Source organism: Lutra lutra, chromosome 13 (genome assembly GCF_902655055.1).
Source record: "Lutra lutra chromosome 13, mLutLut1.2, whole genome shotgun sequence".
Taxonomy (NCBI): domain Eukaryota; kingdom Metazoa; phylum Chordata; class Mammalia; order Carnivora; family Mustelidae; genus Lutra; species Lutra lutra.
The window spans coordinates 9,759,358-9,784,367 of record NC_062290.1 but is presented as its reverse complement, the minus strand read 5'-3'; the positions used below and the strand labels follow the sequence as shown (position 1 = coordinate 9,784,367).

General features: G+C 46.8%; 1 protein-coding gene across 2 annotated transcripts in view; it reads left to right on the top strand.

Annotated features, from left to right (window-relative positions):
• Positions 1-5,730: 5,730 nt before the first annotated feature.
• DMRT1 (doublesex and mab-3 related transcription factor 1) overlaps positions 5,731-25,010 on the top strand; it is a 109,793-nt gene continuing 90,513 nt past the window's right edge. The window contains exons 1-2 of one of the 2 annotated variants that reach the window (XM_047698938.1): positions 5,731-6,260; positions 9,830-10,013. In XM_047698938.1, coding sequence (XP_047554894.1) covers positions 5,904-6,260; positions 9,830-10,013 — 541 coding nt within the window. In that variant the 5' untranslated portion in view covers positions 5,731-5,903. The remainder of the gene's footprint in view (positions 6,261-9,829; positions 10,014-25,010) is intronic. The other variant, XM_047698939.1, reaches the window with a different exon arrangement.

Here is a 25,010-nt window from a genome sequence, read left to right as displayed (position 1 = left end):
TGCACAGCCTTAGAAACAGGGATGACCCCGGGGTCCCCTGCAGGCAATAAGCATCTCCTCTAGTGACACAGAGCCCCGCCTCCCTGGGTGCTGACTCCTCCCACCCATGGGCTCCCACACATGCCACTCAGCTTGCTTGATGGTTTGGACGGACCACCTTACTGTATCCTTCAGTCTCCCTCAGGGCCTGAGACTGGCCCCAAGTGCTCAGATAATGTGGGGACAGTATGCTTTGTGATTGATGTTTGCTACTCAGAGTTTCTGTCCCTCATCTCCAAGTTCCAGGCTAGGCTCCTAATTACTGACCTTGCCGGGAACAGACTCAGGAAGAATGAGCCAACTGCTCAGATCCTAGAACCTGCCTCAGTTCCCCTCACCTTCCACTGGTGGCTCAAGATTCCTCCTATAGGATTCTGAAACAACGCCTCACACTAAGATCGTGCTTAATCTCTTGCATGCATGGACCGAAGCCCTTTACATATGTTCGTAATTGCATTATGTCAATTGTCAGGTCCTTTCCAATTTCCAGATAAAGAAAGGAAGGCCTGGAAGGGGTGAGTGACTTGCCCAGGAGCAGTACATCGCTGCTAAGTGGCAAAGCCATACCTCTAACACAGGCAGCCTGCGTCCCTATACCCCACGCTCTGCAGGACACTGACTGACGTCCTCCCTCCTCCATCTGTGTGTGGCAGGCATGGAGCTGGACATCTTGCAAATAACACTGATCCTTCCGATATCGTCCTCTCCTCATAAGGACCAGAGAGGTTAAGTGGCTTGTTCAAATCACCCAGCAATTGGCAGACCTACTTTCATTCCTCAAACACCTCAAGGACGAAAACCTTTATCCTTCTCCATTTGCCTATAGGATAGAAGCCAAATTCCTCACTGGTAGGCAAGGTGCCACCCTATCTTTCCAACCTTATCTTCTGCTGGGCTCCAGCTTGACTCCTCTGTTCCAGACTGGCAGGCCTGGGCCCTCTCCCCCAACCCACAGGATCACTCCCAGTGTCCAGCCTTCCATCAGTCGTTCCCACGACCTAGAAGGTCCTGTTTTCCCCTTTGTGCCTGCTCAGATCCTGTAAGACTGTGGCCACAGACTCTTCCTCCTGCATGCAGGGCCTGAGGCTCTACTGTGCTCCCTCCTCCCTAAATTCCTACTGCTCATACCGCCGGCCATTGCCCCCACACAGCTGTACACTGAGTCTCTAGTTCAGGCCAGCGAACTCAGGGCTTCACACTTGACCCTAGTATGTAGCTTCGTGTAGAGGGTCAGAAGCACCAGAGAATTTTCCCCATGACCTGTGGCACCAAGACCCAGGGCTAGGACTGCTTTCCATGGACAAAATGCAAAGTAGATGAAATTGATCATTGATGTTTTCTAATAAAGCTCCCCACTCCCCACACTAAATTATACTAACATGTGGAAGGTTATATGTATATGTATCCTGCTTTCTCCCACTCATTTTTTCTTTCCAGTATGGAAATAATAATAACGATGACAACAGACTTGTTACTGGGTGTCAGATATTTTTCCAAGCACTTGATAAGTATTAACTGATTTAGCCTTTCTAACAATCCTTTGAAGCAGTTATTATTATTATCCTCCTACTACAGATGACCAGACTGAGTCACAGAGAGGTTAAGAAAACGTCTAAGCTCACAAAGCTGGGATTCAAAGCCAGGCATTTAAATATGGTGCTATACTGACTCACTAATAAATTAATGTATTTGTTTTTTTACTGATGGTGGAAGTAATGCCTGCCAAATGTTTTTAAAAATCAGATAGTAAGTATAAGCACCACAGAACTATGACAACTGGAAAGTACAACATGTAATAATTTTTTGTACAATGAGCTTGGTTTCTGAATTCTGGTGCTGAGAATGCTGGAAAGTTGAGGCTGACCACAGGGCTGAGGCTGGGCGGACTTGGCCCAACCCGGATATAAGCTCTTCCCACACAGCCATGGGGGGAGAGACAGAATGGGGGGGGGTGCCAGAACTTGGATCAACTTTGCAAAAACATAAAATAAAAACAAAGTATAAGGAGATTATCCCTCATAATCTGGTAACCCAGAGAGAGCTAAATAGCCTATCCAGCTATAAACCCACATTAGTTCTTATTTCAGAAATGGAATCGCATTGTATATTGTGGTGCTCTTTTGTTTATTTGATTGTTTGTTGAGGCAAAATTTTTAAAAATTTTACTCATTTGAGGGAGAGAGAGAAAGAGATGTGTGAGCAGAGAGAGGGGCAGAGGCAGAGGGAGAAGCAGAGTCCCTGCTAAGCAGGGAGCCCAAAGCAGGGCTCAGTCCCAGGACCCTGGGATCATGGCCTGAGCCGAAGGCAGATGCTTAACGGAGTCCCCCAGACGTCCCAAGGCATAATTTATATACCATAAAATTCTCTTACTTTAGTTATACCAATAATTTTAATAAATTTGCTGAATTTTGCAACCATGACCACAATACAATTTTAGACCATGGCATCACCCCCAGAAAGACCCCATATACCCATCTGCATTTCCTCTCCGTTCCTAGCCAGGCCCTGGCAATCTTCTCTGTAATGATTTGCCTCTCCTGGACATTTGATATAAATGGGAACGTACAATATTACGAACCTGGCTTCTTTTCCTTAGCGTCCCGTTTTCAAGTTTCATTCTTGCTATGAATGCAGCCCTATCTCATCCCTTTTGATGACTGGAGAGTCCGTGGTATATATATGCCATATTTTGTATATACATACATACATACCTTCATTCAAGTATTGATGAATTTGAATTATTTCACGTGAGTGATGCTGCACGGATATTCATGTCCAAGTGCTTGTGTGGACAGATGTTTTCATTTCTCTGGGGTTGCTATCTAGGAGTGAATTATTTAGTTGTATGGTAAAATTTTCCCAAATGGCTGTGTTATTTTACATTCCCACCAGCAGTAGCTGAGAGTTCTAGTGTCTCTACATCCTAGCCAATACTTCCACTCATCTCTGTCTTTTTTTTTTTTTTAAGATTTATTTATTTGACAGACAGAGATCACAAGTAGGCAGAGAGGCAGGCAGAGAGAGAGGAGAAAGCAGGCTCCCCGTGGAGCAGAGAGCCTGATGCAGGGCTCGATCCCAGGATCCTGGGATCATGACCTGAGCCGAAGGCAGAGGCTTTAACCCACTGAGCCACCCAGGCGCCCCTCGTCTCTGTCTTTGAGCACAGCCATCCTCGTGGTTGTACTGTAATTCTTCACTGTTGTTCAGACATAACATTTCCCTAATGGTTGATGATAGCAAGCATCTTCCCATGTGCTTATTGGCCATTCAAATATTTTCTTCAGTGAAATGTCCATTCAGAATGTTGCCCATTGTTTTGGTTGTTGTCTGTTTTTTATTAAATCATAAGGGTTTTAATATATTCTAGATACAAGTCCTTTATCAGATATATGATTTCCAAATATTTTCTCCCAGTCTGTGGCTTTTCAGGTTCTTAATTCTATCCTTAGAAGCACGAAGGTTTTGCATTTTGATAATGCCAGTCTGTCATTTTTTGCTCTTAATGCTTGTGCTTTGCTGTCATATCTGAGAGGTCTTTGCCCAACCCTACTAAGTTTTGGAACAGACTTCCCTCTGCCCCCACCCCACTCATCAGCATGTCTTGGCCATCTGTCCAACTCAGTGCATACAGAACTGCATCATCAGCCTTCAGAGCTCTGGTTTCTGGAAAGGGTGCGGAGAAGAAAGGAGACAATTGGGCCAGACTGCTCAAAATATCCAGAACCAATCTGCTTGTCCCTGAGGGCTCCTGACTTCTCTTTTGGATCATCCTGTGCCTGATACTTCCTCTGTGGTTTGCAAATAAAACTTTATTAGGCTATTAACTTTGTCACATTTTATGTTTTTGTACCTTGATCACACAGCTTCCTAGCCCCACATTGTCTGTAGCCTTAAATCTCTCCATCACAGATTCTAGTGATGGGAGGCCCCTAAGAAACATGTGCTCCCCTATAATTTGGAACTCGACAGCTGCTGCTTCCAGCATTTACTTCGTTCTCTTCAACTGGATTGGGCCTTCGGAATAATTCAGCGCTAGCTAATGTATTCAAGTATAAAAATATGGAAAAGGATCATTGGTAGGTAACTACAATTGGCAGGTGTGTTTCAGTGGAAGATTTAGGAGTATTGCTCAACAAAATAGTAGTTATCATTTAACAGATTCCAGAATGAGATAAATGGTTGCATCCTGGCTTCCGTCCAGAGTAGAGCTTCACTGGGCTTGGTGGTAAGGATACGAGGTATTGTGTAAAGCTAGAGGCTTCTTCAGGAAGTGATTTTCGGCCAGAGAATACTAATGGAGAAAATGCAGGCTCAGGGAAAAAGCCTGTGAGGGGGGCTTCAGAATAAGAATGCAAAGAGTAGGTTGGAGGATTTCAGAGCTCAGTGAAATGCCAGTAACCACCTCGGTGAGAAGCCAAGCAGGGTGGCCTCCATCCTTTGCGGACCTAACCCCCCTAGATGGGGCATGGCATTTGGAACCCGAGAGCTAATACTGGGGAAAAGCTGGGAGAGTCCGGGAGAGATGTTAGGGCAGCCCCCTGGCTGGACAAGGGCCATGGCGAGGTTAGGGAAGTGGCACTGAACAAAACTGATAAAGGGCTTCCAAGCTTGTTGGAAACTCTGTGAGGCTGAGAAAGGTGGGGCGGGGGGGGGGGGGTGGGGTGGGGAGATCACTGAAGTCCTTTAAAACACAGCCTTGGGTCTTTAACTTTTGCTTTTCACAAGGCGAACAACACCAGGCCATTGCAGGGGCCAGCTGCTGTTTTATGTGAAATATACTGAAGATTAAGAAACAGGGAGCCCCTTTGGAAGCTACTGCAGATCCAGACATGGGAAGGGCTGGTGTTGTAGGGACATTGTGGGTGTGTAGGAAAAATGACCTGATCAGCAGGCCTTAGGTTCGGATTTGCCCTGTAAGTGAACAGAAGCTCAGAGGAGTGTTGTTGGGGTATGGGTGGAAGGCTGTAAGACCACCGACGGTGTTTAGAGGTATAATTACACACAGCAAATGTACAGATCTTAAATGCGGGATGAATTTTGGATAAATGTCTACATCTGTTAAGTATGACCCCTCTCCCACCCCAGTGAGGTTTTTTAAAGGCTGAGTGCACAGAAAGACCCACTTTTGGGTGCGCTTCGGCTCCACAGTGAGGGTCTTATTTGCTGATTAAGGGCAGAGACTTTTCTTCTCTCAGGGCTCCAATCTGATCCTTCTTTTAAGTAAGAAACCGCTTTTCGAATTGGCTTCTGCCCACCTCTGCCCTACTGCGCTAACGTGGAGAATGGGGGAAGGGAGCTAAAGGACCCCACAGGGTGGTCTGCACCTCCTCCAAGCGGCGTGCACGACGAAGGTGCACAGCTACGTTCCTGATCTAGGAGCTCAGCTCCCTCCCTGTGCAGCGTGCTCCCGGCAGCCGGGCCTCGGTGCCTGGGGGAGCGCAGAGATCACGCTGTCCCCGGTGGCTCTGCACCTCGAGGTGCGTTGCAGCCACCTGCAGCCACGCCCTCGGTGTTTGCAGCCAGTGCGAGCTGGCTCCCGGCGGGAACGCAGTGGCTGGAGTTGGGGGGCGGTGGGCGTGGCCGCATTCCCTCGCGCCCTCTCCCGCCCAGGCAGTCCCGGGAACGTTCTGAAAAGTATCTAAAAGTTCTGCGCGGCGCGCGCGCCAAAAGAAAGGGCACAACCCCCCACCAGTCTAGGCGTTGCGTGTCCAGACCGCGACACTCCAGCTGCACCTCCGGCTGTAGCGCACACGTCTTCTGGGCCTTCCCCGTGGGAGCCTCGCCGTCGCCTGTGTTCTTCGCTTGCAGCCGTCTCCAGACCCGAGAGGGGCCCGGCGGGTCCTCGCACTTCTCGCTAGGGCACCATGCCCAACGACGACGCATTCAGCAAGCCCTCTGCCTCTTCGGAGGCCCCGCACGCCGCCGGGGCACCCCCGCAAGGCAAGGCCGGGGGCTTTGGCAAAGCGGCTGGGGCGCTGCTCGGGAGCAGTGGTGGCGCGAGCGCCGGAGGCAGCGGCGGAGGCGGCGGCTCCTCGGGCTCCGGGGCGTCGGGCATGGGCTCCGGGAGCAAGAAGTCCCCGCGGCTGCCCAAGTGCGCGCGATGCAGGAACCACGGCTACGCGTCGCCGCTCAAGGGCCACAAGCGCTTCTGCATGTGGCGGGACTGCCAGTGCAAGAAGTGCAACCTGATCGCCGAGAGACAGCGCGTGATGGCCGCGCAGGTGAGTGCGGGCGTCCGGGAACCGAGCGGCCGCCCCCAGCTTAAAGTCCCTCGGGCCGGGAGGGCGCCACGCGGTGCCGGGTTCCGGAGGCCGGCGAGGGAGCTCGCCGACGCCGCGGCTGCCAGCTTCGCGCCACGCCGGGCTCGCAGGGCCGGGAGTCCTCTGGGATCCGGCCCGCGGAGCAGGGAGGTTGCGGGGTTTGCTCGGCCTCCGAGGGATCCCTGATCCCGACCTTCGGCAGAGTGGCGGGGCCGCCCGTTTGAGTTTCCTCAGGACCTCTGATCCCTCTCTCAGAGCAGAGAGTTGCGGGGTTCGCTCCGTTGGGAGTCCCGGGATCCCTGACCCCGCCCTCCAGCAGAGAGGGGAGTTCACCCCGTCGGAGATCCCGAGAATCCATCCCCAGAATCTCCGCTCCAGCTTCCGGAGCAGTAAGTTGCGGGGTTCGCTCTGTTCGCGAGTCCCTGGTCCCGCCCTCCAGCAGAATCGCGGAGTTCGCACCCTCGGAGGTCCCCACCATTGCTAGGCTCTCCGGTCGCTTTTTCAGAGCACAGAGTTGCAGGGTTCGCGCCTTCCGAGGGCCCCAGGATCTCAGCTCCCGCTTTCAGAGCGGAGAGTTGCCGGGTTCGCCCCGCTGCGCGCGCGGGGGGGTGGGGGGGGAGGGCATCTGGTGGACCCCGGCCCTCACTCACCGAGCGGAGAGTTGGGGAACCCCCCCGCCTCGGGAGGCCCTGGGACCCCGGCCCCCGAGCAGAGACTGGCGCTCACACTGCAGAGGGTGCGGGAGGGCGCCCGCTCGAGCGACTGGCGGGAACGGCGGCCGCCGCTCTTCCGGGTACCGCGCGGGGCGCGTGGTGCTTCTGGAAAAGTCGCGGCAGCGCGCGCGGAGGCCGCGTGGTCCTCGAGGAGCTCCCGGCGCCGGCTCCGAGCTCGCCGCCCAAGCGTCCGCGCCGCGCGCTGCAGCCATTTTGAGCGCGACGGGAACAGCGTTCGCTCTGCGGCTCCCGCTCCCGCGTCCCGACTCCCTCAGGTACCGGCTACTCGGCGTGTGTTCAAGCACGCTTAACGAGTTTTTAAAAGGAAGCGCGAGGGGGGAAATGGCACGGCTTTGCGGGTATGTCTGTCGTGTTAAAAAAGTAAATAAATAAAAGAAAGAAAGAAAGGAAAGAAACGTCCTGAGGAAGACAGGCACGTAGCGTCTTAAGCTGAAATTCTCCAAGTCCTCTGGCGTCCTGAAAGGATTTTTTTTTTAAGTTTTGGGTTTTTTTTTTTTTTTTTTTAACTGAAAGGATTTTTTTCGGAGAGAATAATACACATTCTTTCCAGCTAAAATTTGTTTCATCCTTTTCAGGAAGTTTATTTAAGATGAAAATATACCAAAGAGGTGTTTTACTACGGATGCGCTGCTTTGGACTGGGAACGTGTAAATATTCTCCGTGGAAAATAATTCGTATGAGAGTGTTTTAACAAAGACTGAGTAAATGCTTGAAGATTATGCTTTTTATATGCGTCTCATTTTTTACAAATGTGTCTTACATTGGATATATGTTGGCTTCGCAGATTTCTTGGGTTTGCGGCGTCATCTGTAGTGGGTGAAAAGATTTCCCCGATGTAGCGTTAAAATGCATTACAGTGACTTTACTGAAAAAGCCTTAGGGACCCCGAAGTTCTATTTGTAGCTAGAAAAATCTTCTGAACATAGAGTGGTTTTAAATATTGAGTGCAGAATATGTATGCTTGGGAGGGGACTTTTCTCAAAATGTAATAAAAACATGTATTTAAGTAGGGCCATTCATTTTGTATAAGCTTCATTAATTGGGGCACCAATTTCCAAAAAGCCCGTTTGCTATGTTAAAAACTAAAACGACTCAGGATTACTTCAATAATAGGAAAAGTCAACGTTTTCCACGCTGGAAATCTTGTGTAGTGCTAGATGAAATCCTGTAAAATTTTGTGTACCGGCTATTTTTTTCTTTCTGAAATAGTGTGAAACTGATCTTTGATATGACCGTAAAATAATTGCATTTTAATCAGTTGCCCCCACCTTCCCTTACTGAATAGCTTTCCTTTAAAATCCTTGGGAGGCCTTTATAAAAGTGTCCTTAGTTTATGGCTCATATAATAAATAACCCTGTGCATTTTGTGCGTGCATGGAATTTGTGTGGATCAGGACATAAGCATGCATTGATATGCTTCAGAGATTTGTGGATTTTTTTTGTTGGTATTTTTTTTTATCAAATCCTTAATATTCTGTTTCTAAACTTGGTTAATAATAAAAAAAAATCCAAGAGCGGTGCTTAATCGTTTAATGTTAATTGATTATTTAAGGATGGTTTTTTAAGTTGAAAACTCTTGTTATGAGAAAATCCACTTGTAAGTTAATCAGCTTGCTAAGTTTGGACTACAATTTTCCTAAAACAATAAATAGTCATTGTGTTTCTGGTTTACCATTTTGATTTCAACTTTTGGCCTCTGAGGTACAGATGTTTTACTTTCTCATTTCACTATCACTAATAGTCAAGTTTCAATAGAAAGTCTCCTTTTTTGTTACATGTAGTAGACAAAAGTACAATTTCTTTTTTTTTACTTTTTTCTTTGCAACCTTTAACAATGTTATTTAAAAGCAGATAAGTTGAAGAGGGACCATGAGGAGTCTTTTAGGTAGTTTAAGTCCTTTATACCCTCACTTCCGGCTCCTTCCGTCCTACTGGCATAGAGGAAGGACCTGTCCTCTGACTTTCTTTCTACCTGCAGCCTCTTCTCCAGGGACTTCAACACCTTATTCCAGCCTTTCCCCCGTTACCGCTCTACATGCTCCCCTCATTCCGGAAAGCCTGGCCCTGCAGGGTTTCCTTAGCAGCCCCTGCCTTTCCTGCCCACCCTGCTCCCTTGTTCTGGATTGGGTTCCTTCATTCTTGCCTGTGTGCGTGTTATTCAATCTGTTCTTCAAGGCCCTCTTCCAGTACCTCTTCTGGCTGATTCTTACCCTTAAAACCATTTTTGCCTCCAGAGTCCTGCTGTGAGACAGCGGTGTCCCTCTCCTATGGTTTTTGCCGCATTTTGTGTTGAGTTGCCTTCGCATGTGTGCCTGCCCCCTTTTCCTGCTTTTAAACAGTGACTACCTTAGGATCTAATCTAATTTTACTGTATCTTGCTGGTCACTGGCCCCAGTACAGTAGCCTTTGACAAATGTGTGGCCAGAAAGAGTGAGAGATCCCATTCTCCTTCCTTCCTAATCTGTCAATGCTGACTTCCCTTCAGATGGAACTCCTCTCCTTGACTGACTCTACAGCTTTTCTGGATTCTCTGCAGCCAGCCTTATTCCCTGCTCTACATACTCATTAGTGTAATGGACATTTTTTGACCTACTGTCGGCTTGACGCCATTTCTCAGCTTCGGCTGCACATCCTGGTGACTTGGGTAGCATTCAAAAGGAGTGAGAGAATCCTAGACCTTACTCCTGGAGCTCAGGGATTGTGATATCTGGGGTGACTGGGACTCCAGGGGGTTTTGGCAAAGCCGTGCAAGAGATTCTGGTTGTGGGGGGCTGACCTGCTGCCCTGTGCTTTCAGGTGGCCCTGAGAAGGCAGCAGGCCCAGGAAGAAGAACTGGGGATCAGCCACCCCATCCCGCTGCCCAGCGCTGCTGAGCTGCTTGTCAAGAGAGAGAGCAATGGCAGCAACCCGTGCCTGATGACCGAGAGCAGCAGCCCCTCGCAGCCCGCGCCGGCCAGCACCCCCACCACTGCAGCGTCAGGTAAGGTGCCTGGGGTTCACCCAGGTGGTCGCCAACCAGGACGGAAGGAGGGCCTTGGCCACAAAAAAACGGTCTCAGACTGTCCAGAGCCATGCCTCACATTCAGGACGTAAGAGAGTTTTCTTTGTCTTTTCTTCTTTTTTTTTTAAATAAAGATTTTATTTATTTATTTGAGAGAGAGAGAGAATGAGAGAGAGAAAGCGTGAAAGGAGAGAGGTCAGTGGGAGAAGCAGACTCCATGCCGAGCTGGGAGCCTGATGTGAGCCTTGATCCCAGGACTCCAGGATCATGACCTGAGCTGAAGGCAGTAGCTTAACCAGATGAGCCAACCAGGTGCCCGTTACAGAGTTTTCTTAAAGGGTTCTCCCTCTGCAGGTTTGTTTCTGGGGGCCTCCTGAAGGAGATGGCCAGGAGTTCTAGATTTGGAAGTTTGGTAGCTTTACTTTCTTGTTGGTTATTAGCTAAGTCTGAATCTGGATAGAGTCAGACTCATTGATTATCAGAGGGCTGAGATTACAGATTTCATCTCTGTCCACCCTCCATCTTGGGGTTCTTTTGGTGGGAGCTAACGATCCTTGTTTCTTAGAACTGAAAGTCCATTTCTCTGGAAAGGACTGCAGTCTATTTGGGGAAAGTGTCTGAAAAGGCCAACTCCTAGGTGTCTAGTTTTGGTGGGAACTGGGAAATGAGAGGCATGTCCCATCAGCTTCGATTCTCTCCTGTGTGCTTAGACTGTACCAGGGGCTACATGCATGCTGATTCATTTCATTTCATTCTTAGATAGAGCATTCTGGATGTACAACCCCCGTTTTACACATGTAAAGCCTGAGGTATGGGATGTGTAAGTGACTGGCTAGGTCCACAGAACTAGAAAGTATCTGACTGGTCCATTGGCATCCAGAGCATCTTGTGCTTGCTGCTCTGGGTCTTGAAATTACCCTAAGAATCAGTGTGGTCTAGAGCTGCACTGTCCAGTATGGCAGCCCCTAGCCACATATGGCCATTTGAGTTTAATCTCATTACAGTGAAATGAAATGAAAACATCAAATCAAAGAAGGTATATGGTTAGTATTACTGATCACAAGAGAAATGCAGATCAGCACTACAGTGAAATACCACTTCACACTCACTAGGATGGCTACTATCAAAAAAAAAAACAAAAAACAAAAAAAACAACCCAAACAAAACCCCAGAAATTAATAGTATTGACAAGGATGGGGAGAAATCAGAACCTTTGCGCATTCTTGGTGGAAATATAAAATGGCACAGTTGCTTTAGGAAACAATATGGAGCTTCCTCAAAACCTAAATACAGAATTACCAGACAACCCAGCAATTCCACTTCTGGGTGTTTACCCAAGAGAGTTGAAAGCAGGGTCTCATAGAGATACTTGTACAGCCGTGTCAATAGTAGCATTCACAGTAGCTAAAATGTGGGAGCACCCGCGGGTCCACTGACCTCCTAATGGATCAGCGAAATGTGGTCTCTACATAAAGTGGAATATTATTCAGCCTTCAAAAGGAAGGAAATCCTGCCACATGCTGCAGCTTGGATCACCTTGAGAGTATCCTGCCGAGTGAAATAAATTGGTCACAGAAAGGCAGATACTGAGACGCCTGGGTGGCTCCGTGGGTTACGCCACTGCCTTTGGCTCAGGTCATGATCCCGGGGTCCTGGGATCGAGTTCTGCATCGGGCTCCTTGCTCGGCAGGGAGCTTGCTTTTCTTTCCGCCTCTGCCTGCCTCTCTGCCTGCTTGTGTGCACTCTGCCTCTCTTTCTTTCTCTCTGACAAATAAATACATAAAACCTTAAAAAAAAATAAGAAAGGCAGATACTATACGGTGGTACTTAAAGTCATCAAGATCGTGGGAACAGAAAGTTCAATGGTGGTTGCCAGGGGTTGGGGGGCAGGTGGAGGGAAAGGAGAGTTACCTTTTCCTGGGGATCGAGTCTCAGTTTACAAGATGAAAAGAGCTGTGGAGATGGATGATGTGACGACGGTCGCACAACAGTGTGAATGTGCTCATTATCGCCGAAGGGTGCGTTTAAAAATGGGTAAGTTGGTTAAATTTTATGCCGTGTATTTTGCCACTGTGAAAAATGTTGAAAAATTTAAAACCTTCAGCTCCTCAGTTGTACAAGCCACGTTTTAAGAGCCCTGTAGGCAGAGCTAGCTCAGGTTTTAATTATTTAAATTACTGGAAAGTGTACGTTTCTGTTTTTCGCAGAGTTCCATTTAATGGCACTGGTCTTAGAGCACAGGAGTTCTAAGAAATGCACCAAAGATCTGTGAAATCCTGTTGGCAAGTAAATACTCATACTGTTCACCCTTGAACAACACCCCCACTCCGCGCAGTCAGAAATGCACCTGCTAACTTTTGACTCTCCAAAAACTTAACTGCCAATAGCCTACTGTTGACTAGAAGCCTTAGGAATAACAGGAAACAGTCAATTAATGGATATTCTGTATGTTACATGTGTTATACACTGTATTTTTACAACCAGGTAAGCTAGAGAGAAGATAATGTTAGGAAAATCATAAGGGGGAGGAAATACATTAACACTACTACCATATTTATCGAAAAAATCAGCAGGGAGTGGACCCTTGCAGTTCAGGTCTGTGTTGTTCAGTAGTCCACTGTGTGTCATCCTAAAAACACATGCGGAGAGTCGCAGAACATCTTTAGAGTCTGCTGAGGATGAAATACAGCCTCACCGTGTGGTTCCTCTTAACCAAGCTTTTCATGAGTTACTCCCTTCTCTGTGCCCACCACCTGGGTAGCAGTTAATCCGCTGTCTGCCCCTTACACCCTGTGCAACTTTGAACAAGTCACTTTAGCTCTCTGGGCCTTTTGTTTTCTCTTACCAAAAATGAGGGAGGAGGTCTTTGAGGGTTTTGAGTCTTGACCATGACAGTGAACGTAAAGGTTAGCAGGCACCAAAGAAAGCCAGTGAGGGATGGAACCCTGGTCCCTGGGCAGCAGGTAGGGGTGTGTGTGTGTGTGTGTTTGTGTACCTGTCACTCTGTGTGTTGCTGTGGCGATAGGTTCTGTAGTTATCAAGGCCAATCACATTTTTTTGTTTGTTTGTTTCGTTGCTTATAACATAGGCTTACAAGGCTTTCCAAACTTCCCTTTTAATAGAAGGGGTGGAGTATATCTATCAGAAATAGGATCTTTATACTTCCAAGATTATACACTGTGTTTAAGGTTGATTACCAAATAATACCAGGTCCCGGCTGGTCTGGTGGGTTTAGCTGGAGGGCTGAAATGGGAAAGGGGTGTGTCCAAGGAATAAAGAGGGGAGCGACTCACTGGATTTTTACAAATGAGGTAGGAACTATTCCCATTTGCAGATAAGGAAACCAGTGGTAAGGAAGGTGCCCAGAATAAAGCTGAGTTGAGCTGGGGTTCAGTCCAGGGCTGTATGGTCCCAAAGCCCCTGGATTTTCCATTTTACCTGCCTGTGGAGAGAGACTGTGGGAGCTGTTGCCTTGTTTCCTTAGGTAATGGACAATTAAAATCAGAGGCTGTGGTTTAATCCTCAGAAGAGCTTTAGGGCCACTTGGCAAATAAGAACAACATTAGGGGCAAAAGTCCCTCCCATTCACTGTTGTCCTAGAAGGCTGCGGCCACTGAGTTTGGGGAGGAATACAGGGAATGAACCACCAGTAATGGATAAACGTCCAAGCTGGGCAGTGTGTGGGGCCTCTTGGGTGAACCTGGTTTAGCCTGCTGTCTTGCATTCCGCCTCAGGGGAAGGGATGCCACAGTTCGATCATCTACCCCAAGCTAGGAGCTTTAGAGCAGGATCGGGATCTCAGGCTAGATGGAGTTCAGCCTGACAAAGGCCTCGGGGCAGAGTATTTCAGAGCGGCAACAGGGAAAGCAACAAAGAGAAGCAGCAGGGGAACAAGATAGAAGGTTCAGGGTCAAGGAGGATGTGACCAGATTCTCTTCTTTGCCTCTGGAGCTGGTAGACTGTAGAGTCATTTTGGAATCTTGAATCGGCACTCAAAGGGAGGGGAACATGGGAGCCAGCTCTGTGCTGGGCTCCCGGGCTCTGGAGGCTTTGCCTGCCTTGGGCAGGGGGCTCTCCCCTTGTCAGCCCACCGCCATGGGGCAGGAGCCACAGATACATGGTCTCACTCCCAGGACTTGCACCAAACTTTTTGAGTTGAGATCAATAATTCCAGGTTGGGCCAATAGAATAAACTACATAAATAGAGGGGGGTGGGGAAGAAGGAGGAAAAGAAAGGGAGGTGGTAAAGTGGAGAGGTAGAAAAGACAGACAGACTGAAGTGTGTCCTTCAAGTTTCATGCAGCACATGGGGCCCAACTTCTGGAAATAGTTTGCTGCTAACAGGTAAATCTTATATTTCCAGAGAGTGGGATTATTAAAATAACACATCATGTGAAATGGGATTGTCCTTCCAATTCCAACCTGCAAATTCCTTCTGTCTGGCATTTCAGGATCACTAGTTCCCTGGACAGCCTCATGTGTCTGTCGCTTTTGCAGATGTGTATATTATTTATGTATTGTACATAATGGCAGTGTACTGTTCCCACTGGTGTGTAAGTAGGGTTTTTTCGTTCACTTACAAGAGATTGAAATTTTATAATGGGCTAATATTCCATTATATGGATGTGAAAGGCTAGGCCTTGAGATTATTTAGGCGAGGTAAAAGCTGTCGGTGGGATCAGACGATGGGGGCCCTACCCACCTGGCAAATACGGGGCAAGCTGCTCTCTTTCTAATCATTTATGTTAAGTGTCTACAAGGGCAGTAGCTTAGTGAAATTCAGTAGATTTTTATGTCCTTGAAGTTTCTTTGTTATCTCCTTTTGGCTCCCAAAAGTGCCCAAGCAGAGTGGAAAGTGCCCAAGAATTATTGCTGAGGTTATTGGCTGAATGCAGAGGACACTGTGAAGGAAATTGGGTTTATTACCAGGCTGTCATTTCATTTATTGGAGAACGGACTTCCTCGGAGTAGAGTAAAGTACCTAAAACATCTCTACCATCCTTAACCAGAGATTGACTAAAATCAAACAGAACACAGACCAAAGATTCCTGGAACGATGGGTGTGAGTGATTCTTACTGTTACTGTCATCTACGACTGTGGGTATCACCGTGGAAGAAATAGCCTTCTGAAGCAGTACCCTGCATTGCTATTTCTCACACTAGTAGGATCAAAAAAAAAAAAAAAAAAAAAGTGAGCTTCTTTTATTATAAAATTAAAGCAACGTCAGCATTATCTCCATGGCTTTACATTTTGAATTTTAGCAAAAGATTGATATATTTTAATTTTCCAAAGTGTCCGCTAACTTTAAAAAGACTTTCACAGACATTCTTCCACTTTGAAACCTGGGTTCCTCTGTTTTGTTTGCTACTCCCCTTCTTCAACCCCAGCAGCCAGCCGGAGGCGGTTTCCCCCGCTGTTCCCGCTGAGGTCAGTGTAGCTCCTGGCCTCTCCTGTTCCGCACACGGCTGGCACAGATGAAGGGTTGCATTGTAGAGCCCTTGCTTCTGCCTGTGCGCCCTTTGTAAGTAAGGACCTGAATGTTATCGCCCTTGAGGCCCTCCCTTCTGGAGCACCCTGGACTTCCACACACACTCACATTCACACTCCCTCACATCCAACTGCCTCCTACGGTCTCTGGCCTTCCCCCTGCAGCCAGGCTTCCTGGGGCCAGTGGCCCGCTCTCCCTCGCCTTGCCCCTGTCAGAAGGGTCAGTCAGGTCTGTGTTTGATAGTGACGGGACCTCCCCTTCGCGTCTCCCCTTTAGCAGTGATTTCTCATTTCAGCATACAGACAGACCGCACATAGGCTAGTAGGGGAACGCACTAGTATTGCTTTATGGATATGAAAAGAGGCAGTTTGAAAATTTATGGAGTCCTGTGCCCATGCTGTTTTTACTGGTAAGAAAGGTCACTAATGAACAATTAAAGATACTGAGTTTATAGATTTTTAAAAAGACTTTATTTATTTATTTATTTGAGAGAAAGGGAAAGAGAGCACAAGGGAGCACAAGGGAGAGGCAGAGGGAGAAGGAGAAGCAGACTCCCCGCTGAGCAGCGAGCCCAATGTGGGGCTCGATCATCCCATGACCCTGAGATCATGCTCTGAGCTGAAGACAGACATTTAACCCACTGAGCCCAACAGGTGCTCCAAGTTTATAGATATTTTTTTAAAGAAAATAAACTTTTTTGGGGTACCTGGGTGGCTCAGTCAGCTAAGTGTCTGACTCTTGAAATCGGCTCAGGTCATGATCTTGCATCAAGCCCCACATGGGGCTCTGCACTCAGCATGGGCTCTGAGGATTCTCTCTTTCTCCTCACCCTCTGCCCCGCCCCCATAAATAAATAAATAAATCTTAAAAAAAATAAACTATTTTTAAAAAAAATATTTTATTTATTTATTTGACAGACAGAGATCGCAAGCAGGCAGAGAGAGAAGGGGAGGCAGGCTCCCGGCTGAGCAGAGAGCCCAACGTGGGGCTCAATCTCAGGATTCTGGGATCATGACCTGAGCTGAAGGCAGAGGCCCTAACCCACTGAGCCACCCAGGCGCCCCAAAAAATAAACTATTCTTTAGAGCGGTTCTGGATTCACGTCAGAATGTAGAGGGAGGTACAGATATTTCCCATATGCCGCCTCTCCCACACAGGCACAGCTTCCCCTGCTATCCACGTCCCCCACCTGAGTGGGATGTCTGGTGTAGTTGAACCTGTGTTGACACAGCATCACCTCCTGACAGCTCTTGCTCACATAAGGATGATGTGTTCTATGGGTTTGGACAGATCTGTGACAACTCACATTCACCATCATCGTATTATACAGAGTCATTTCACTGACCTAAAAATCCCGGATGGAGTTAGATAAATTTAAAATAACATTTGAGTTTTTATCTTCGCAGTTTTCCAATATTGTATAAGAGAAGCACTTCATTTAAATGAACGCCCAAAGTATTTTATCTAAATCTCTTTGAGAATTCATTTTTGGAGGATTCTGGCCACTAATACGCTAGATGACCTCCACTGATTTTTTTTTTTTAAGACTTTTTTTTTAAAGACTTTATTTATTTGACAGAGATCACAAGTAGGCAGAGAGGCAGGCAGAGAGAGAGCTCAAGGGAAACAGACTCCTTGCTGAGCAGAGCCCGATGCGGCCTCGATCCCAGGACCCTGGGATCATGACCTGAGCCGAAAGCAGAGGCTTTAACCCACTGAGCTATCCAGGCACCCTAGGTGTTTGTTTTTTGTTTTTTTTTTTTTTTTTTAGATTTTATTTATTTATTTGACAGAGAGAAATCACAAGTAAGCAGAGAGGCAGGCAGAGAGAGAGGAGGAAGCAGGCTCCCTGCTGAGCAGAAAGCCCGATGTGGGGCTCGAACCCAGGACCTGGGATCATGACCTGAGCCGAAGGCAGCGGCTTAACTCACTGAGCCACCCAGGTGCCCCTAGGTGTTTATTTTTAAGAAGACTTTCCATTATTTTCCCAATTTTACTTTCAGAGTCAAGGAGATTTCCAGGTTGTCTAACAAAACAAAACTCCTTACACTGAAGCAACATTTGGAAGCTTGAATAAAAAAACAAACCCTGCAGAGTCATGCTTCTGATCATTTGATATCTGTTGTTTTAGATAGTATCTCACTCAGTTTTATTGATTTTAAGGGCAGTCTTCACTTCCATGTCAGATACTGGTAATTAATTGGCCTGATGGAAATTCTCTGTAGGTAGTATTTACATACAGCAGTTGTAGCAACAGAATACACAGCAGGTAACATTCTGATCTAACTTTGGCTAAAAAGAAAATTTGGAAAACATCTAGAGCCACAAAGATAAATGTGGGGGACACCTGGGTGGCTCAGTCAGTTAGGCTTCCAACTCTTGATTTAGGCTCAGGTGGTAATCTCAGGGTCCTGGAATCGAGCCCCATGTCCAGCTCTGTGCTCAGCGTGGAGTCTGTCTGAGAATCTCTCTCCCTCTCCTGCCACTCCCGCTGCTTGCATTTTCTTTCTCAAAATTATTATTTATTAATTTCTTTCATTTATTTATTCTCAAATAAATAATAAATCTTGTATAAAAAAGATAAATACCAAAAAAGTAAACTAAATTAAGCCAAAAATTAGTTGGGTAACAGCATTTTCAAAAGAAATGAAAATATTTGATAGTTTTACATCTGTATCTCCCTTCTGGACATGCAGTCTTAGGGAGAACATTTTGTTCATCACTGTGTTCACGTGCACAGGACGGTACTCAGCTTTACAGTAAATGGTCAGTATACTTTTGCTGAGTGAGTGGACAGTGATGGTCACATTGGAAGTTGTTTTAAAACATTAGACCAGTTGTCGTGAGCCCATCTGCAGATGGCCAGAGAGTAAGTTCATCTATGTTCAAGCTGCATTTTTTAGTTTTGTTTTGTGATTTTTTTTAAAAAAAATGTATTCCAGAATTTTCAAAATGGTATAAACTCAAATGTAATTGAACAGTATAATTAATATATTATACAATTCATCTATTCAAAATATGTGACTTATTGTTTCTTTGTAAATTCATAGATTTGTGCAACTATCACCAGACTCCCAATTGTGGAACATTTTTGTCTCCTAAAAAGAAACTGTGCACATTAGCAGTCACTGTGCACCTCCTCCCCATACCAACCACAGGCAACCTCTAATATATTTTCTGTTGCCATAGATTTGCCCACTCTGGACATTTCATATATCTGGCCCCTCATATAAATGGAATTGTATATGTGACCTTTTGTATCTGGCTTCTTTTGTTCTCCTGCTGTTAGTGAGGTTTATCCATTTTGTAGCATGCATTTATTACTCATTTTTAAAATTAAAACTCAGTAGGGGTGTCTGGGTGTCTCAGTCAGCTGTGTCTGACTCTAGATTTTGGCTCAGGTCATGACCTCAGGTTCATGGGATCAAGACCCCAAATCAGGCTCCATGCTCAGTGCAGAGTCTACTTGAGATTCTCTCTCTCTCCCTCTGCCTCCCTCCACTGCTGCTCGTGTGCTCTCTCTCTCTCTTTTTTTCTACCCCCCTCAAATAAATTAAATCTTTAATATTCCATCATATGCAGGGGCTCCTGGGTGGCTCAGTCAGTTGAGTGTTCTTGAGTTCAGGCCTTGCATTGGGCTCCACACTGGGAGTGGAGCCTACTTAAGTTAAGAAAAAAAATACATTATATGCATACATCCTATTTTTTTCTTCATCAACTGATGGACGTTTGGGTTGCTTATACTTTTTGGCTATTGAGAGTAATTCTTTTTTTTTTTTTTTTGGGGGGGGGGAGAGTAATTCTTCTGGGGCACCTGGGTGGCTCAGTCTTTAAGTGTTTGCCTTCAGCTCCAGTCATGATCCCAGGGTTCTGGGATGAAGCCCCATACCGGGCTCCCTGCTTAGTGGGAAGCCTGCTTCTCCCTCTTCCACTCCCTCTGCTTGTGTTTCCTCTCTTGCCATCTCTGTGTCAAATAAATAAATAAAATATTTTTAAAAAAATAATGATTCTTTTATTACATTTTTATACCCTTTTTTAAAGATTTTATTTATTAAGTAATTAGTAATAAGTAAGTAATAATTACTATTACTTATTAAGTAGTAACATTTACTTATTAAGTAAATTACTACTTAATTTAAACTTAAAATTAAGTAAATTACTACTTGTTAAGTAGTAATAAGTAAGTAAGTAGTAAGTAAATTAATTAAATAGCAAGTAATACTTATTTACTTATTACTTATTTTACTTACTTATTTAAGGGAGGGGCAGAAGGAGAAGGAGAGTCTTAAGCAGACTCCATGCTGAGTGCACAGCCTCACTCGGGACTCAATCTCATGACCCTGAGATCACGACCTGAACTGAAACCAAGAGTCAGATGCTCAACCAGCTGTGCAACCCGGGCTCCACTGTATCAGTGTTTGTATGAACATTCTCTTTGCTATATATCAAGGAGCCCCAATTGCTGAATCATAGGGTAACTCTATGTTTTTTTAACCTTTGAGGAACTTTTGAGAATGTTTTCCAAAGAGACTGCACTCTTTGCATTCCCATAAGCAAGGTATAAGGATTCCAGAAAATTCAAACTTCAGTTTTTTTAAATTAAAAGGTAAGATGCTTTCATCCTAGTAAACATTGCAGATATAATACCCGGTGAGAGTCTCTCTGAAGATTAGAAGTTTACATCATGAAGGTTCTTTAGGTTTGTTTTTTGTTATTCCTGGATATATGTCAACATTCAGTCTTTAAAAAAGTTTCCTCTTTTAGGGCACCTGGGGGGCTCAGTGAGTGAAGCGTCTCCCTTCAGCTCAAGTAGTGATCCCAGGATCCCACGGATTCCCGGTTATCTGCTAATTCAAGGATCCTGTCCATGGACCACCCCCTCACCACTCAGCTGTTCTTTGGGTCTTGCGGATGCCTTTCAGTCCCATCAGCTATTTTATAAACTAACTTTTAAAATATTTTATTGCATCAGGATGCCTGATTCTTCTGACTCTTAACCTCAGCCCAGGTCTTGATTTCAGGGTTGTGAGTTCAGGTCCCATGCTGGGGTTCACACTGGGCATGGAGTCTCCTTGAAAAAAAAAAAAAAGTGAAATTTTCATCATGTCATAACATCCATAGCATAAATCTGGCCCTTTTAACTGCTGGTTGGCATGCCGTTCTGAAGCCGAAGCAGTCGTGCCGTTGTGCAGCCATCAGCACTGTCCTACACCAGGAATTTTCTTCATCTTCCCCAAAGGGAAGCGTGCTCCCCTCCAAGCAGTAACTCGCCATTCTCTCCCTCTCAGGAACTGGCTTTGGACTCAGAACAGCCTGTTTTGCTAGCAGAGCTGTCTCCAAAGCTTTTCAGCCTCTGAAATCATCTGCAGACTCCCCTGAGATAAGATGATCCCTTTTATCTCCGTCAGCATCCTTCCCTTCCTCTCTTCTTTCCCAGGCCGCTCCCGTTCTGCCTTATTGCTGACTTCTCTGTCTGTTTTATATGCGGGTCTAATCTGTAGCGCTAGGGTAATGAGATCTGAAGTTTCTCAAAGGACTGAGGTTTGTAGAGAGGGGACCGCAGGGAAGTGCGCCTCCTGCAGGACACTGTAAATTCTGTACCTCTGCCAGGTAATCTCCCATCAGAGCCTCTTCCAAGTGCTGCTCCGTGTGGTGCTGGGATGCAGGGGAAGCAGGGCGGGGCCTGCGGGCCCCACAGCTCCAGACACTGTCTTGTGGGGTCTTGACTTGTCACGGTCCCTTCTGTCGTTGTCACACTCAATTATGTAAGTACAGATCTGTGTTTCTGTCTCAGCCTCTCTTATTTTTCAACTTACAGAAATATTCAGTGTGACAACCTTTTTGACTCTCCTAAGAAAAATCACATAAATATTGATCCCTGTTGCTGAACCAAGTAACATTTCAAACCCCAGTTTACTCTAGTCTCGTATGTCTGCGTGTGGACTTCACAGTCATCACTCTGGTCTTACTGTACGATCCTACTCAACATGCTTTTCAGAAGAAAATGCACAAGAAACTCTGAAAGTACAGGGTAAGTAGCTGGTTAGTTGTCAAAAGAAAATATGGATTCAGTATTATGTCAGATTCTTCTTTCATTTTTTAAAAAGATTTATTTATTTGAGAGAGCGAGTGAATGAGAAAGCGCAAACAGAGGGAGTGGCAGAGGGAGAGGGAGAAGCAGGCTCCCACTGAACAGGAAACCTGATGCAGGGCTCAGATCCAGGGGATCCCAGAACCTCAGGATCACAACCCAAGCCGAAGGCAGACGCTTAACCGACTGAGCCACCCAGATGCCACTCAGTGTTATAGCAGAATTTTCTGATGTTTCTTGGCAGTAAGAATTTTTTTTTAAAGATTTTATTTATTTATTTGACAGAGAGAGATCACGAGTAGGCAGAGAGGCAGGCAGAGAGAGAGGAAGGGAAGCAGGCTCCCTGCTGAGCAGAGAGCCCGACGTGGGACTCGATCCCAGGACCCTGAGATCATGACCTGAGCCGAAGGCAGCGGCTTAACCCACTGAGCCACCCAGGTGCCCCAAGAATTTTTTTTTTTAAGATTTTATTTATTTGACAGAGATCACAAGCAGGCAGAGAGGCAGGCAGAGAGAGAGGAGGAAGCAGGCTCCCCACTGAGCAGAGAGCCCGATGCGGGGCTCGATCCCAGGACCCTGAGATCATGACCTGAGCCGAAGGCAGAGGCCTTAACCCACTGAGCCACCTAGGCGCCCAAGCAGTAAGAATTTTTAAATATTGTTTCAACCATGAGTGTCAGTTCATTGTATAGTAACAAATGACTGTTGATTTCAGCAGTTAACAAAACTACTATTTTTGCACCACCCTTAACTCTAGTCCTGAGTTTTTGGAGTTTATCTAAAACGTAGCATGTGAATAAATTCAGGGAAGCAGGTTGAATTTATCAAACACCATTAAGTGTTTGCTGAACTGAATTGAATTCATCTTGGTTAGGGAGTCTGCCTTCAGGACAAGATCCCCTCCCTTCCTTCTTGCCTTTCTTCCTTCTGCTTTTCTATCTTATTTTTCATTCATTCGACACATGTTCACCATGTGACTGTTGTTTCGGACCCCTTTCCAGGTCTGGGAAATACAGCAGCACGTGAAACGTGTCTCTTGTGGGTCTTACATCACCAGCAGGGGTGACTGATAAGCAAGTACACCAGCAAATACAAGATACTTTCAGAAAGTGGTCAGAGTTATGAAGAAAGACAAAATGATATGATAGACGTGTCCAAAGGGTCAGCGGCTGTTTGATAGGGTAGTTAAGGAAAGGGAGCCGCTCGAAGGAGAGTCCTGAGTGATCGTGAGCCCTTGGTGGTCAAGGTCTGGGGCTTCCAGGCTGAATGCACAGTGGAGGGACACCTCACCTGAAATAGGGAGGAGGCCAGTGTGCTGGGAGCAGGGGCTGACATCACTGGGGACTGCATCTTGGGGGTCGTTGTAAGATGGGGGAGAGTTTGGGTTTTATTTTAAGTACAGTGGGAAGTCAGTGGAGTGTTGAAGCAGTGAATGGCATGATCTGATTTACTTTCTCAAAAGGTGTCTCTGCTGAGGCGTGGGGTATAGATTGAAGGGGAGGAGTGGGTGAGAGATGAAAGAGAAGACTGTGCAGGTGCCCAGGCAGAGGGAGAGCTGCTTGCCCTGGGGTGGTGGGAGTAGAGGTGGAAAGAAATTGTGGGACAGGAGGTTTCTCTTGGAGGTAAATTTACGTGTAAATTCAGGGGATCTCGTCAACAGCACTGCCTGCAGACAGTGGCTGCCCCAGCATTGCCAGGACGAGGTTGTCTTTGGTGCTTCCTGGCCTGAAAGTTGAAGCATTGTATGTTGGGGTGGTCATTAGAATAACAGCCCCCTAGAGATGTCTCCACCTCAGTCCCTGGTACCTGCAAAGATGTCCCCATCCATGTGATGAAGTGTCAAGGACCAGGAGATGGGGAGTTGGCCCTGGGTTTTCAAGGTGGGTCTGTCCTCACGGCGTGAATCTGTAGAACTGGAAAACCCTTCCCGGCTCCCCCCAGAGATGCCAAGTGGAAGGAGCTGCAGGAGGGTTTTGAAGCAGGAACCTTGACCCGTTGCTGCTGGCTTTGAAGGTAGAGGAAGGGGCCCTGAGCCAAAAAGTGCAGGAGGCCTCTAGGAGCTTGGGACAGCCCTCAGCTGACAGTCAGCAGGGACGGATACCTTGGTCCTGTAACTAACTGCCAGAAACTGAATTCTGCTGGCTCCCTGATCGAGCAAGGACCCGGACCCTCCCCCAGAGCCTCCAGAGGGGAATGCAGCCCTGTTGACACCGTGCATTTTAGAGACTTATATTAGACTTTAGGCACACAGAATTATATGATAAATTTATATTGTTTTAAGGTGGTGGTAATTGCTATATAACAATAGAAATAAAGTACAGTTTGTAATCACTCTTTTTTGTTGTTAGTGAAATTGAACATCTCTTCATATGTTTGAGGGCCGTTTCTAATTTTTTTCTGTGTCTGTCCTTTGCCCGTTACTCTTTTGAATCCCCCACACCTAGGAGTTCCTCATGTATTATGGAGATGGGTCTGCTGTGCTATGGGGGGCAACTCCCACCTCCCGGACTGCCTGGGGTTTCACCCACGGGATTAACTGGGCACAGAGGGCAGAGCGGAGGGGCCCGAGGACTGAGCCCTGGTCACTGCACTCTCTGGAGCTCAGGCCGAGGAGTGGAAGCCTGTGGCTCTTCTGGTTCCCCATTTGCGGACCGTTAGCCAAGTGAAAATGGCCATGGCGGAGAGCTAAATCTGCTGTGTTCTTCCTATTCTCTCAGCTTCGACTCCTTGTTTCAGTTTAACTTTGGGCAGATCTGAAGCTAAGCTAATGGCCCCAGTAGATTAAACCATTCATGGTTCTGCCCAGTGTTGTGGGCCAGCAGGTTCAGTTTGACTGTTTGGTGGGTGACAGACTGGAATGGCTGTGACTGGGGAGTGGGATTACATCATCGCGTCAGATGTTCTGCTTACTGGAGACTAATCTCGTGATTACCAGGGTTACTTAATGAAATTACAAAGCACGTTACCCGTTTCATACTTACTGCTTTCTTGGATTGGTGTGGAATGTGCCTAGGGTCCTGCTTCCCCTTGGGGTGAGATGTTAACCACCACACGGCAATGCTGGGTTCCTCCTTGCGAGAAGGGTACGAGGCAGCAGAAGCTCGGTCAGAGGTCTTGGAGATCAAAGACATCTGGAAAGGGTTTTGTTGGTATCTCCTAACTTCACATCTGGGGAGGAAGCTCCATGTCCCAGAGTCCAAAGCCTGGCTCAGGTACCTGCCCCCTGTCTGAGGTTGAGCCATCCACTTCCCTTTGCTCATTGGTAAAGTGGAGAAAATGGTAATGCTTGCCCGATTTACAGTGCTTGCCTAGAAACGTGCGTGAAAGGTCTTTGTCAGCCCTGAGGAAGGCAGAAACATGCTTAGCACTCAAGGCTCAGGTACTGATGTGGGGGCT